Raw genomic sequence first — 15,864 nt, 5'->3', positions numbered from 1 at the left:
AATTATAGCTTCTCTGCCTCCAGCATGGGCCTCAGCCCTTCTACAGGGCTAGCTGCATTCTCCAAGCTCACCCCATCTCCTGCCCATATAAACCTGGACCTCTGGGCCAGGCAGCTGCTGAGAGGCTGCGCTACTCTATCAGCCTCCCTCCTACCCCAGCCAGGAACTACTACCTTACCATCCTCCCCGCCCCTATTCTGCGCATGCGCGTCCCTGCACCAGGCGCATGCGCACTACCAGCCAGGTGGCGGGAACACAGGAGCGCTTTTCCAACACCGGCTCTGTGAGAAAACGCATGCGCACTCCGCATCTCCTCCGGGGTGGCCCGTGCGGCTTGCGGCGCATGCGCGCTACCGCGCTGTCTGGCGCGGGGCACTGTGGGAAGGAGGCGGCTCTGTCCCGGCGGAGGGTGGCGGTGAATCCTCCCGGCCGCTCACAGCAGTGTAGAGCCGCTTCCCCCACCCACCCCCGCGGCCGGAGGGAGCGCGGATTTAAAGGGGCAGAGACCCCGGCACGGGGACCATGCCGAACTTCTGCGCGGCTCCCAACTGCACCCGCAAGAGCACCCAGTCCGACCTGGCCTTCTTCCGCTTCCCCCGGGACCCGGTCAGGTGAGACCCACGGGCGGCCCCGCTCCGGCCAGGCCGCGGCCCCCGCGTGCGGGCCCGGCCCGGCCCGGCCGGGAGGAGACCCCGGGAGCGCCCAGCCGGGGCTGCCGCCCTCCCGTTCTGGGGCCGCTCCTCACCTGGGCGCCGAGCCGGGCCGGGCCCTCCCCGCCAGGCCGCCGTGTGGGCAGGGACGGGCTGGCGCCTGCCCCGCTCGCCTGAGGACTCGGGAGGCCTCGCGCACTGCTCCCGGGGGGCGGGGCCCCAGGCCACCCTCCGCCGGCCCGTGGCTGGGAGGCGGACGGGCGGCTGCGCAGACCCGTCCTGGGGGCGGAGGGGGGGGTGTCTCGGGGCGCGCGGGGAGAGCGCGTGTCTGAAGGAGCCTGGGGGGGGCAGAGCCGGCGAGCGGGGGAGCGCTGGGGGTGGATGGAGGGGTGAGGCGGGCAGAGGCCCGGCGTGGGAGTGTGAGGCGGGGGCATGAGAAGTGAGATAAAAACAAGGAGGAGTCCGGTGACGCCTTAAAGACTAACAGACTTACTTGGGCACAAGCTTTCGTGGGTGAAAACCCCACTTCTTTAGCTGCTTGGCGTCAGATCGGAGGGGGAAGGTGATAGTCATGAGCTCCCACGCAAGAGCTCCCGTGTGACAGAGGTAGACACAGGCTCCTTTGTGAAACACAGATACAGGCTCCCCGGAAGCATTTAACTTCATTTAACTCCATAGTCGTGGATCTTGGTACACGTGGGCTGTGCACTTCAAAGGCCGATGTTCTGTTTTCTCTAGTCTAAATTTTCACTGATTTGGGTTCTCTCTCTCTCTTCTTGGTTGCTTGCTTGAAGCCTCATTTTCAGAGGAGTTGCAATTCTAGATGATTTCAGTGGGAATTATGGATGCTCAGCACTTCTGAAAATCGGTCCCAGACTGTCCCAAGTTGAGCACTCCATAACTCAAGCACTCGAAGGCAATGGTCACTTTTGAAAATGTGGTTCTAAGGGAGGTTGTCAAACTTGCCCAGTTGAATATGATGCTGTCTATTTAAACTAGGGTGGTCAAAGTGCATTCCACTTGTCATATACAGACTGCAGAATTCTGTAATGCAATCTGGCAAATCTACCCTTTAATATACTGGAAGAGTTGTCTCCTTGAATCAACAGTCCTCTGCCTGCTGAGCGTGCATCATCTCTACAGTCTGCCCCTTGACTCAAGATGGAATAGTGCTTGCTGAGACCCATCATCTCTGCGGACTACACTTTCCTACTAAATTACAAAGCTGGCTGCAATTTCTGCAAAATGGAGGAGATTTGGTGCTGTCTGTTGAGTTGCACTGTTAATTTGCCAGGAGCCATTGTTGCAAGGTCTGGATGATGACAGGTTGAAAAAGCACATGTGCCATACAGCTTTTATATATACATACATATATAGTGTGTGTGTATATCTTCCCCAAATTCACTAACTCATACACATTTTTTGATTGCTGGCTATTGAGTGGCAGTTCGATATGGATACGCTCTGTGTGGCAGTATAGACATTTTTGAAAAACATACAGTTTACCCTGGATAGTATGCCTGTTAGAAAGTAGTATATGTTAATGTGTTTGAATATATTTCAAATTAACAACACTACCCTTTGCAGTTTTTTTTCACGTGAAAGTTATCAGTTGTTTGAAGTCCCTTAGAAAAATAAACTATATTGTATCTCAACTGTAATGTGTCACATATCTGTTCCTGTTTAAAGCAGACACATGTATATAAATGCATTAGTTTGCTTTTAAGTTGAAAACGTTATGTGTATCTTGGTTGCTGCACTTACATCCTTTTTGTACTCAGGTGTAGTGTAGTCATTATAGATATGAACATAGCTGTAGGTGTTTTGGCACATTCTGTCTTCAGTGCCATAAACTCAGTACTAACTACATTTTATTGCAAATCTGTTTGTTCTAAAATAGCTGATCTTCATGATTTGTGCCTTTTCATCTTGGGTTGTTGTACTGTGCCTAGAAGAAAGAATAATGAGGACAGCTGTCCTCCCATTATGCACAATTATAAGAAAAGGGGCTAAATATTATCGTGATGGGGGGGATTTCCTTTGAGAACTGTGCTCTTTGGAAACAAATGTAGTATTATAGGCCCCAAATATGCAAAAACTCAGGCATGTGCTTAACTTGACATACTGTGCGTAATCCCACTGAGGTCACAAAGCAAGTCGTCTTCTTGTAAAATTAAGCAAATATATAAGTTTTTTGCATCATTAGGATAATAAGTATTTGAGCTGAGTCTTGATAGTCTAATTGAAAAGTGATAGGAAGAGGCTGGAAAAGGATTTTAGTCTAATACGTTAAAATGACACTGAGTTTTACCATATTTTTAGTGGAGTGTCTAATTATCCCCTTCATAAGAATATTTGTTTCGTGCTTCACATTTTCCTCTTCTCTTCCACTCAATACTTTAGCACTTAAGAAAGGCTTACAACAATTACGTGACCCACTCAGAAAACTGGGAGGTAGGTAGTGTGTCATGCAAGTATTACATAGAAGTAGCTCTCAACAGTTTCTGTTTTTTCTGAAACCTATGCAGTTCTGCTTTGGTCACATTTTTCATTTTAATTATATTTAATATTTATATAGTGCTTCCAAGTCATAGAATCATAGAAATGTAGGGCTGGAAGGGACCTTAAGAGGTCATCTATAGCCCTCTTCCTGAGGCAGGGCTAGGTATATCCAGACCATTCCTCCCTTGGAAGTCCTTTTTATAATTATCAAGTAATTAGAATAAATTCATTTTGTTTTATCACTCTCTCTTTTTATTGCTAAAGCAGCTTTGTTCAGAGGTTCCCAGATTGGTCTTTAGAGTAGTGGTTTTCAAACTTTTTTGGGGGGGACCCAGTTGAAGAAAATTGTTGATGCCCGTGACCCAACTGAGCTGGGGATGAGAGGTTTGGAGTGTGGGAGGGGCTCAGGGCTGGAGCAGAGGGTTGGGGTGTGGGGATGAGGGCTGCGGGGTGGAGCTGGGAATGAGGGGTTCGGGGTGTGGGAGGGAGCTTTGGGCTGGGGTAGGGGGTCTGGGCTTGGGGTACAGGCTCTGGGGGGAGGCTGGGGATGAGGGGTTTAGGATGCAGGAAGGGGTTCTGGGTTTGGGGGGAGCTCAGGGCTGGGACAGAGGATTGGGGCACAGACTTACCTCTGGTGGCTTCCAGTCAGTGGTGCAGCTGAGGTGCAGAAGCAGGCTTCCCGCCTGTCTTGGCACCGCAAACCGCACTGCACCCCGGAAGCAGCCAGCAACAGGTCCTACTCCTAGGCAGAGGCTCACGAGCGGCTCCGTGCGGCTCTCGCCTGCAGGCACCACCACCCCCAGCTCCCATTGGCCGATTCCCAGCCAGTGGGAGTGCGGATCTGGTGCTCGGAGCGGGGGCAGTGCATGGAACCCTGTGGCCCCCCTGCCTAGAAGCCGGCCCCCCTGCCTAGAAGCCAGACCTGCTGCTGGCTGCTTCCGGGGCTCAGCGCGGTGTCAGAACAGGTAGGCACTAGCCTGCCTTAGCAGAGCAGCACCACTGATGGGACTTCTAACGTCCCAGTTGGCGCTGCTGACCAGAGCTGCTAGGGTCCCTGGGTGCTGAGCAAGGCGACCCAGTGCCTTACATGCAACGACCCAGTACTGAATCGCCACCCGAACTTTGAAAAACAGTGCTTTAGAGCACTTGTTGGCCTCTGGCAGGATGGTTAAAAATCAATGATTTTTCTTTAAAAAACAAAACTTTTTTTTTTTTAGTTTAAATTTATAATTTATTCCTTTAAAACTGTTCAAAATGAAATCTGAATTTAATACAAAATACATTAAGGCCTAGACTTGTATTCTCTCAAAACATTTAAATAAAAAATAAATAGGCTGAATCCATGAACCTCTATCAAAAACTTTGAGTTAACAGGTGCTTTTCTATATAAAGAAAGAATTGGGGAAAAACATTTAACAGTAGGTCATGCATTCTATTAAGGGCTTGTTTTGTTTTAATAAAAAACACAAAATAGCATATCAGATTATTTAAATTTCAGTTACCATCCTAAAGCAGTTTGATGCAAATTGTGAGTAATGCTGCAAGTTTGTCACGGACTCTGTGACTTCTGCAGTGGCCACTGTGATTGGCTTTGGGGCTGCCCAAGAAGCTCAGACAGCCCCTGGGCCAGTCGCACTGGCCACTGCCTACCCCACCCCAACAGCAGCAGGATGAGTTTGGGTGTGGGAGGAGGTTGAATTTGGGTGTGGGGGTTGAGGTGTGGGCAGGGGTAAAGGCTCTGGGTGGTGCTTACCTCTGGGGGGCTCCCCTGAAGCAGCAATGTGTCCCTCCTTCAGCTCCTAGCTCTGTGTGCTGCCTCCACCTGCAGGCCCAGCTCCTGTTGGCTGTTGTTCCCGGCCAGTGGGAGCTGGCAGAGTTAGGAGCTTAGGGAGGGACATGTTGCCGCTTCCGAGAAGCTGGATAGTGAGCCTGCCAACCCCCACCCCCGAGACTGCCCCCTCCCAGCACCTGTGCTTCCCCTTGGGCCACCCCAGCACCCATGGCACTCCCAAGATTTAGTCAGGGATATGGTACAAGTCATGGTCAGGTCACAGTAACAGGCCGTGAATTTGTTTACTGCCCGTGACCTGTCCATGACTTTTACTAAAAATACCCATGACTAAAACGTAGCCTTAATTATGAGTAGAAGTATAAGTAAGCAATTTATTATTCGCCATTTTCTAAGGTACTAAAAATCTACAGTTAATAAGAATCTGAAAATATTAAGTGATATCATTTTTTAAATGTGTATATAGTTATAGTGTATCCTCTTATGTTGCAAAAAGATGTACTAAAACTAATGTAAAGGTTGTAAATGAACTTGTATTAATGGTTATATCAACCAGTGCGAATGCAACTTTTTTTAGAAAATAACTGAAGTACAAATGGAAAAGATGATTTAAATTGAGGCTTCCACTTGGTGATTTCAATCAATGATGCACCTTGTCTGTGGAGAGCTGACTTGGCAGTTACGACTAGCTGTACTCCATCTTTCCACCTGCGAGAAACAGAACAGGTGGAAAAGGGAGAAGGAATGAAAAGTGAAAGTGGACAGTGTCCTTAATTAAAAAACCTAAGACACTTGCTACTTTAAGACATTTAAAATACATATGTACTTGCTTAACATATATGTAAGCAATGGCTGTAGTTGCTTCAGTAAGGATATTTATGTGATTCCAAATGAGATGGTAGATGATCCATGGGGACAATCTTTCTGATTGTGACTCCTTACTGTTCTTCATAGCAGACACGCTATGGCTTTAGATGAGGTGTAAGCAATAGGAAAAGAAGAACTCCTAAATAAAGGCTCCTGTTTTCATGCTAATAAGGCAAGAGAAGCAGAACGGATTGATGTAAGTAAATCAGTTATTTGAATAATTGGCTTTAATCTTGTTTTTGAATTTTGTATTCTTTTTAGTTATTTTTCTAAAGCAAGGTTGATTCTCGGTGGTTGGTAACTGTTAAAACACATTGTCTTGCTTCTAAACATAGCCTTTATACTAAATTTGGTACTACCACCAGTTAACCAGGAGAATAAACTATAGCTGTACATTTAAGCAATTGTATATCTTCACATAAATTTAGTCAAATTAATTCCTCAGAAAATGGCGAATAATACACTTATTTACTAGATAATTATTCTTATAATTTGTGTCAAGCTCTATTTGGATGGAAATTTGGAATTCGGTTGCAAACGCACACAACAAAAATTTGAAAATTGTTTTAGTTTAAATTAAAACTACCTGGGATGTGCTGGATACTTTTTTCTTATTGATCAAAACATGTTTTACATTTAAAATGTATCTGTTTATTAAACAAAGAAAGTAGGCAGTGACTTTAACTGATCGTATCCTCTTACCGCTTGTTCTTAGCTTGTATCCTCTCACAACTAGTTCTTATTTGAAGATTGGAATTGGGGAAAACCAAGCTTTCCTGATCTTTCAACTTCCAATCAGCTTCTTAACTTTCAATGACTTGGTCATTGAATTGAATTAGTTGTGTAAACTGAAATGAAGAAAATATTCTCTCTGCACCCGCAGAAGAGGCTGCTGTCAAAACCTGATTGAGCGCTTCCACAAAATTTGATACCAAGTGCTTTAGGCAAATATGTATAACTTAACACCATTTTTATTTAATTTAAATGGTTTTAATAGATTATGGTAAATTAAGACATAAACAGGTTATTAAAATTTAATTTTAAATCATTTTAAAAAGAAAATTGTTTTAATCTGATTTTTTTATCATTGATTTTTATCCACCCTGTAGAGAAATAATTTATACTTCATCCGTCAATAGAACGTTTCCTAAATAAAATGGTCTTTCACTCTTATGAGATGTCATCAGATACTTAAAAACAATCCTTTTAAAGATCCATGACTGAAGAAGAGGTTCTCAAATCTTAGAGCTAAAAAGACTGGTAATCAAAACAGCAGTGCAAACTCTTGTGGTAGGACTGGTCTTGTTCTGTGCCAATGAAGCACTTACAGAACAAATGCTGCATGATTACAGGTGTACCAGTGACCATCTACGTTTATTTGCTACATGAATTGTCTAGTACCACTTGGTTTAACAGATTTCTGTACTAAGTTACTGATTGCGTTCTTTTGAACTTGAAAGAAAGTTTTGCATTTTCTGGCATCACCTAAAATGTGTGGGTTTTGCCATGTTTCCACAGTGGTATATAAATGAGCTACTTACTGAAAGTATCAGTACGAAATTTCTCCATTCTGCTAAAATAAGCACTTTTTAAAATTAATTGCTGTTTGGGAGATACACTGTCACAGGTATGCTGTGTAGTTACTGGGTGTTTGAGTTCTAGGCTTCTGCTGTGTATTTTTCCTGTTTTGGTTCCTCAGAGTTAGCCTGTTCTATTTGAGACTAAGGTTTTCTCTCCACGGAATAGAGAATGCATCCTTTAAACCTCTTATATCTGAACCAAAAGTTACTGCAGAAGACTGACGACATTCTTCTGACTGAATACAGGATGGGAACAGGATACATTAGTGCTGAAGTGGAAGTAGGCAGTGACTGTAGGATCTGCCACTTCTGCTTCTCTTCACCCCCATACCTCCTGCAAGTCAGTTTATTAAAAGTAATCTGTGTATAACCCCACAGATTGCACATAACATTCCTTTCACATTCTTTACACCTTCCACTGGTATGTCACCAATCTGTTGCACCTACAGCATGTATGAAACTTGAAACTGCTACAGACATTGTGGTCCAAAAAGAGTGCAAGCCTAATTGTCTTTCTCATTCAGCCTAATAAATCTAAGTCTCTGGGGCTCAGTGACAGAAACTTCAAATTTCACATGCACCAAACAGCCAAACTTTTGGACCTCTCGTTCTGTAGTTTATAAAGTAGGGTGAGGGTGAAAGGATGAATTAATTGAATCTGGGAGGGTCCTGAGGATAAGAAAAGTCAGCAGAGATAAGGATATTTCTCATTACACTTTGAACTAAAGATCCTTAGCTTGTATGTCATTTTTTTATTAGTTATCTTGCAACATGTTTGTTAATATTTTCCCCTCCTTTCCCCCAGTTTTGCAAAAAGTACACTTTTCTTAACAAGGACTCTGTATTTACTTTTTGAAATTGTCAATTGTAAGTGCAAAGCAGGGATCTGAGGGGTTTTTGTTTTGTTTTTTTTACAGTGGACTGAAGATTTTATTTTTAATAGCTGAATGGATTTCAGTAGTGAATAGACTGAGGTAGGATGCAGTGAATTTTAGTAAAATTGTATATATTTTGTTTGTAAATCTCTACACACTCTTCCTATAACTTTTTGGAGAAGGGAATGTGTCTTCTGTGTTTGTGGGAAGGACAGTCCCATGACCACTGGGGACCAGAATACAAGCAATAACTTTTAAAAAGAGCTCTAGACTAAGTGTGAAATTTTGAGCTCCGCTTAACTTGTGGGGAGTGGCTAGAAGTTGGATCAGTTGAAGTAAAATTGTCACTGAAAATGAGAGTTGTAATGAAAATTCCTTCTGAGTTACTGCTCTGGTGTCCGCCATAATGCTGTAATTCTATATAGTCATCTGTGGTCCTCTTTGATTTTGTTTAGGTTGGAGCATACATCAGGGAGGAGCTGGTGGATATAGAACAGCTAATTATAGGATTATGATAGTGACCCAGTCATTACTCTTGTTTGGGAGTTGTGTAGGTTTTCAGGCATCATATTGTATCTCAAAGGCTGAACATAAGAATGGCCATACTGGGTCAGACCAGTGGTCCATTTAGCCCAGTATCCTGTCTTCCGATAGTGGCCAATGCCAGGTGCTTCAGAGGGAATGAACAGAACAGGTAATCATCAAGTGATTCATCCCCCGTCACCCATTCCCAGGTTCTGGCAAACAGAGGCCAGGGACACTTCAGAGCAGGGGTGGCCAACCTGAGCCTGAGAAGGAGCCAGAATTTACCAGTGTACATGGCCAGAGAGCCACAGTAATACATCAGCAGCCTGCCATCACCTCTCCCACCCGCCAGCAGCCCTGCTGATCAGCACCTCCCTGCGCCTCCTGCCCACTGTGATCAACTGTTTCATGGCATCCAGGAGGCTGGGGGTGGCGAGGGGGGAGGGGACAAGGACCTGTCAGGCTTGGGGGAGGTGGCAGGAGCCTTTGGGGAAGGGGTGGAATGGGGGCAGAGCCGGGGGTTGAGCAGTGAGTACTTCCCGGCACACTGGAAAGTTGGCGCCTGCAGCTCCAGCCCCAGAGTTGGCACCTGTGCAAGGAGCCGCCTATTAACTTCTGAAGAGCCGCACGTGGGCCACCGCTGCTTCAGAAAAGCATGGTTTGCATGCCTGCCTAAACTGGCTAATAGCCATTGGTGGACCTATCCTCCAGGAACTTACTTAGTTCTATTTTGAATCCTATTATAGTCTTAACCTTCACAGCATCCCCTGGCAAAGAGTTCCACAAGTTGACTGTGTGTTGGATGAAAAAATACTTCCTTTTGTTTGTTTTAAACCTGCTGCCTATTAATTTTATTTGGTGACCCCTAGTTCTTGTGTTAGGAGAAGGAGTAAATAACACTTCCTTATTTACTTTCTCCACACCAATCATGATTTTATAGACCTCTATCATATCCCCCCCCCTTAGTCGTCTCTTTTCCAAGCTGAAAAGTTCCAGTCTTCTGATATGGAAACTGTTCCATAGCCCTAATTTTTGTTGCCCTTCTCTGTACTTTTTCCAGTACATCTTTTTTGAGATGGAGCGACCAAATCTGCACACAGTATTCAAAATGTGGGCGTACCATGGATTTATATAGAGCAGTAGTTCTCAACCAGGGGTCTGGAGCCCACTAGGGGGCCTCAAGCAGATTTCAAGGAGGCCTCCAAGCAGGGCCAGCATTAGACTTGCTGGGGCCCAGGGCAGAAAGCTGAAGTCCCACTGCATGGGGCTGAAGCCCAGGTCCCGGAGCCCCGCCACTTCGCGTTGAAGATGAAGCCTGAGTAATGTAGCTTCATGGGGGCCCCTGTGGCATGGGGCCCCAGGCAATTGCCTGGCTTGCTATCCCGTAATGCCACCCTGGCTTTTATATACAGAAAACCACGTATTGCGGCACAGGTGGGCTGTGGAGTTTTTATGGCATGTTGGGGTAGCCTCAGAAAGAAAAAGGTTGAGAACCCCTGATACCGAGGCAATATGATAGTTGATGTCTTCTTATCCGTCCCTTTCCTCATGATTCCCAACGTTCTGTTAGATTTTTGACGGCTGCTGCACGTTGACTGAGTGTTTTCAGAGGACTATCCACAGTGACTCCAAGCTCTTTCTTGAGTGGTAACAGCTAATTAGATCCCCATTATTTTATATGTTTAGTTGGGATTATGTTTTCAAATGTGCATTACTTTGCATTTATCAACATTGAATTCCGTCTGCCATTTTGTTGCCCGCTCACCCAGTTTTGTGAGATCCCTTTGTATCTTCGCCATCTGCTTTGGACTTAACTATCTAGAGTAGTTTTGTATCATTTGCAAATTTTGCCACCTCACTGTTTATCCCTTTTTCCAGATCACTTATGAATATGTTGAACAGCACTGATCCCAGTACAGACCCCTGGGGGACACCACTATTTACCTCTCTCCATTCTGAAAACTGACGATTTATTCCTACCCTTTGTTTCCTATCTTTTAAGCAGTTACTGATCCATGAGCAGACCTTCCCGCTTATCCCATGACAACTTATCTTGCTGAAGAGCCTTTGGTGAGGCACCTTTGTCAAAGGCCTTCTGAAAATCTAAGTACACTATACCCACTGGATCACCCTTGTCCAGATGCTTGTTGACCCCTCAAAGAATTCTAGTAGATCGGCAAGGCATGATTTCCCTTTACAAAAAGCATGTTGACTCTTCCCCAACAAATTATGTTCATCTATGTGCCTGACAATTCTGTTCTTTACTATAGTTTCAACCAATTTGCCTGGTACTGATAATTGGCTTCTGTGGTGTCATGCAGTGAAGACTTCATAATACCAATAAGCATATATCTATAGATTATACTCCTTCCATAGAATTCTATTTGTTGGTAGTCAATTTTTTAGAAAATAATAAGATATAATAGCTGCCAGAAATTGTTGATTTAATGACATTTTTCTGAGGGACATGCACAAATGAAATAGCAGATGAGCTTCATTATAGTAATTTTGCACTCAGTCTTGTGCATGTGCTGGTTCAAAAAGTCCTTGGCAAAGACTTGATTAAATATATCCGTTGGGATAAATGGAAAGCCAACTAATACGTTTATATCATTTGCTCCTTGACATGTCTTATGCACAAGAGAAAATACTGTCTTCCAGATTTAAAAGGGGTCTTATTAAGAGCAAGACTTCTTCCAAGCCCTATGATGTGTGGCACAAAAGTAAGCAAGGTTCTTGAGATGGCACAAAACCAAACATTTTATAATTACACTATATATAGTGTATGTCTATTGAATATTTATTTCAAACTGAGATGATTCTCTGGATTTCCTGTCTTCTACTTTAGTGTTCAAAGATCCATTGTAAATGTATAGCTTTGCCCTTGGAGATCACCAACAAGAAAAATACTCTCAATTGTATTTTGTGTCAAAAAATCTACTTTTTAAAAACTTGTCAGATTTATTAAGAGAGGAGGGAAATGGTTTTTCTTCAGGAATAAAATTTTTGCATGTCTTCACTCATGAACAACTGCACAACAAATCATTGTGTTTCTGAGGTGTAGTTAGAAAAATATTGCTTAGAGGAAAAGATTGAAATATTTAAGCATCTGAGGTGGCGTTAAAAGTGAATAAAAAGAGAAAATCAAATTTTTACAATGGTTCAAACAGGAACATGTTTGGGGTTCCCCCCCCTTCCTTGTAATTTGACTATAATCCCAAAACCCCACCTGAAAATGAATAAAAAGGCTAATTTCAAACATTAATGTAAAAAAATGTTGTTTATGGTGATTGTTTTAGAAATTATAGGGGGCTTTTTTGTTTAAACTTAAACTATTAAAGTAACTAAAGTTTGGTGTTTCACATGCAGATGTCAGAGGTGGGTGGAGAACTGTCGAAGGGCAGATTTAGAAGATAAAACTCCAGATCAGCTGAACAAGCACTACAGATTATGTGCCAAACACTTTGAGACCTCTATGATATGTAGAAGCGTAAGTAAAGGCAACTAAACCTCTATTTCACATTGTGTAAAATGTACCTAAGTTCATTTTCCTGCTTTAAACATTAACCTTAGGATCAAGAAGTCTTTCTACTTTTTTTTTTTTTTAAATAGAGATTCATGTCTTATCAAAGAGAAATTTTTAAAGTGAAGATAACTGTTTCACTCCTAATTTTATGTAGTATCTTTAGCTAACGGAGTGACATCTAAACTGTTCCCATGACCGTGGGAAATAGGATCATGGGTTTCGCAGCAAACTTAAATCTGTGGGCAGAATTCTATTTCTTGATTTTTAGTGCATGACTCATAGAATCATAGGAAAGTAGGGTTGGAAGAGACCTCAGGAGGTCATCTAGTCCAATCCCCTGGTCAAAGCAGGACCAACACCAACTAAATCATCCCAGCCAGGGCTTTGTCAAGTTGGGCCTTAAAAACCTCTAAGGATGGAGATTCCACCACCTCCCTAGGTAAGCCATTCTAGTGCTTCACCACCCTCCTAGTGAAATAGAGTTTCCTAATATCCAACCTAAACCTCCCCCACTGCACTTGAGACCATTGCTTCTTGTTCTGTCATCTGCCACCACTGAGAACAGCCAAGCTCCATCCTCTTTGAAACCCCCCTTCAGGTAGTTGAAGGCTGCTATCAAATCCCTCCCTCACTCTTCTCTTCTGCAGACTAAATAAGCCCAGTTCCCTCAGCCTCTCCTCATAGGTCATGCCCCAGCCCCCTAATCATTTTTGTTGCTCTCCGCTGGACTCATTCCAATTTGTCCACATCCCATCTGAAGTGGTGGGACCAAAACTGGATGCAATACTCCAGATGTGGCCTCGCCAGTGCCAAATAGAGGGGAATAATTACTTCCCTCGATCTGCTGGCAATGCTCCTATTAATACAGCCCAATATGCTGTTGGCCTGCTTGGCAACGAGGGCACACTGCTGACTCATATCCAGCTTCTCATCCACTGTAATCCCCAAGTCCTTTTCTGCAGAACTGCGGCTTAGCCAGTTGATCCCCAGCCTGTAGCAGTGCATGGGATTCTTCCTTCCTAAGTGCAGGACTCTGCACTTGTCCTTGTTGAACCTCATCAGATTTCTTTTGGCCCAATCCTCCAATTTGTCTAGGTCACCCTGGACTCTATCCTTACCCTCCAGCGTATCTACCTCACCCCACAGCTTAGTGTCATCTGCAGACTTGCTGAGGGTGCAATTAATCCCATCATCCAGATCATTGATAAAGATGTTGAACAAAATCAGCCCCAGGACCGACCCCTGGGGCACTCTGCTTGATATCAGCTGCCAACTAGACATCGAGCCATTGATCTCTACCCGTTGAGCCCAACAATCTAGCCAGCTTTCTGTCCACCTTATAGTCCATTCATCCAATCCATACTTTTAATTTGCTGGCAAGAATACTGTGGGAGATGGTACCAAAAGCTTTGCTAAAGTCAAGATATATCACGTCCACCGCTTTCCCCATATCCACAGAGTCAGTTATCTCATCATAGAGGGCAATCGGGTTGATCAGGCATGACTTACCCTTGGTGAATCCATGTTGACTGTGCCTGATCACCTTCCTCGCCTCCAAGTGTTTCAAAATGGATTCCTTCAGGACCTGCTCCATGATTTTGCCAGGGGCTGAAGTGAGGCTGACCCATCTGTAGTTCCTCACGTTCTCTTTCTTCTGTTTTTTAAATATGGGCACTATATTTGCCTTTTTCCAATAGTCTGGGACCTCCCCCGATAGCCACGAATTTTCAAGAATAATGGCTAGTGGCTCTGCAATCACAGCAGCCAACTCCCTCAGCACCCTTGGATGCATTAGATCTGGACCCATGGACTTCTGCATGTCCAGCTTTTCTAGATAGTCCTTAACCTGTTCTTTCACCACTGAGGGCTGCTTACCTCCTCTCCATACTGTGTTGCCCAGTGCAGCAGTCTGGGAGCTGACCTTGTCTGTGAAGACCGAGGCAAAAAAAGCTTTGAGTACTTCAGCTTTTTCCACATCATCTGTCATTATGTTGCCTCCCCCATTCAGTAAGGGTCCCACACTTTCTCTGACCACCTTTGTGTTGCTAACATACCTGTAGAAACCCTTCTTGTTACCCTTCGCATCCCTTGCTAGCTGCAACTCCAATTGTGCCTTGGCCTTCCTGATTACACCCCTGCATGTTCTAGCAATATTTTTATACTCCTCCCTAGTCATCTGTCCAAATTTCCACTTCTTGTAAGCTTCCTTTTTGAGTTTAAGCTCACCGAAGATTTCACTGTTAAGCCAAGCTGGTGGCCTGCCATATGTGCTATTCTATGTTTTAAATGGGCTTTCAACCACATAATGTTACTTAATATAAAAATATGCAGGGCAGAGTTTTAGCTCTGGGAGTCAAAGCAGCCAGTGTCCGAGAAAAAACTATTTTAGGGACTAATATGTAATCAAACTTTGGAATTTCCTGAAGTTTAGTTTGGATGATTTTTTTTAAGCAGTAATACATATTTGAGCGTGATCATCTGAATCCAGTTGCTAGCAAAATATAATCAGTTTTGCTAGCTTATGTTTTCTCTGTATAGAATACTGTACTTAAAGAGCATCTGATGCCTTATGCAAAACTATGAAAATATATTCTGTACAGGAAATGTGAGCAGAAAGTTTTTCTTAGTAGAGACATTTGTATGAAAAAACTATGTAGAAGACTTCTGCTACAACTTATTCTGCAATTAAAATCATTTTTTGTTAAAATATTCCACTACAGCATCAAACAATCAAAGCGAAACTATCTGGAAACAGACCAGCCTAGCTTTAATGCCCAAGTAAAGTTCAGAATGACAGACTTCCAAATATAAATGGTAAAATGTAAGCCTAATCTTTGAAATTGTTATTTTTAATAATTTTTGTACTGAGACAGAACATTTTTAAAGGAAATTTCTGATCTAGACATCTTTCTCTTTACAGAGTCCTTACAGAACAGTTTTACGAGATAATGCTGTGCCAACTATATTTGACCTTACAAGTCACTTGAACAATCCACACAGCAGGCACAGAAAGAGAATAAAAGAGTTGGTATGTTTAAATTGAATCTTCTTGTACTAAAGCAGTAAAAGCAAGCAAGTGCAAATAAGAGATGCCCAAATAACAGCAATACCTTGCACTTGTGTACCCTTCTGAGTGTCATTATGAAGACAATATCGTAGTGGGCATTATTGGAAAATTTAAATACTAAAATCTTAAGCTAATATTATAACTACTTATAGAATTAGGGAAAATGTAAGGAAATGAAAATAATAAAACAAAGAAGTGTTGCTCAGAGCTGGTTTAGAAGAAACTTGATACCGATTATGGGTGTATTTCATAGATTTTTCCACTGAAAATCTTGCAGTATGTGGATTTGCATGATCACCATTTTACCTTCTAACATTTTGAACTAGGCAGAATTCCAGAGTTATGGGTTTATGGTTTTTTTAAGTTCATTTTTGAACAATAGTGTCCACCTTTTTAAATGCTTGAAATCAGAAGTAAGCAGCTTCTGCTGAAATAGCAGATTGCCAATGGCTCCATCGTATGTTTCACAGAGACCTTGTCTGC

The 15,864-nt window shown here is 43.4% G+C and overlaps 1 protein-coding gene across 5 annotated transcripts in view; it reads left to right on the top strand.

The window, feature by feature from the left end:
• Positions 1-386: 386 nt before the first annotated feature.
• THAP12 (THAP domain containing 12) overlaps positions 387-15,864 on the top strand; it is a 36,041-nt gene continuing 20,563 nt past the window's right edge. For 3 of the 5 annotated variants that reach the window (XR_013344608.1, XM_077806111.1, XM_077805818.1), the window contains exons 1-3: positions 387-611; positions 12,158-12,278; positions 15,235-15,342. Coding sequence is in view for 4 of the 5 variants with exons in the window: in XM_077806111.1 (XP_077662237.1) it covers positions 523-611; positions 12,158-12,278; positions 15,235-15,342 (318 nt within the window). In the remaining variant the exon portion in view is untranslated. Of the gene's footprint in view, positions 612-1,649; positions 1,961-12,157; positions 12,279-15,234; positions 15,343-15,864 lie in introns of all 5 variants that reach the window. The other 2 variants (XM_077805906.1, XM_077805991.1) reach the window with 2 other exon arrangements.

This window comes from Eretmochelys imbricata, chromosome 1 (assembly GCF_965152235.1).
Source record: "Eretmochelys imbricata isolate rEreImb1 chromosome 1, rEreImb1.hap1, whole genome shotgun sequence".
Classification (NCBI taxonomy): Eukaryota; Metazoa; Chordata; order Testudines; family Cheloniidae; genus Eretmochelys; species Eretmochelys imbricata.
Note: the sequence above shows the minus strand (reverse complement) of the source record. Positions and strands in the feature narration are given on the sequence as shown.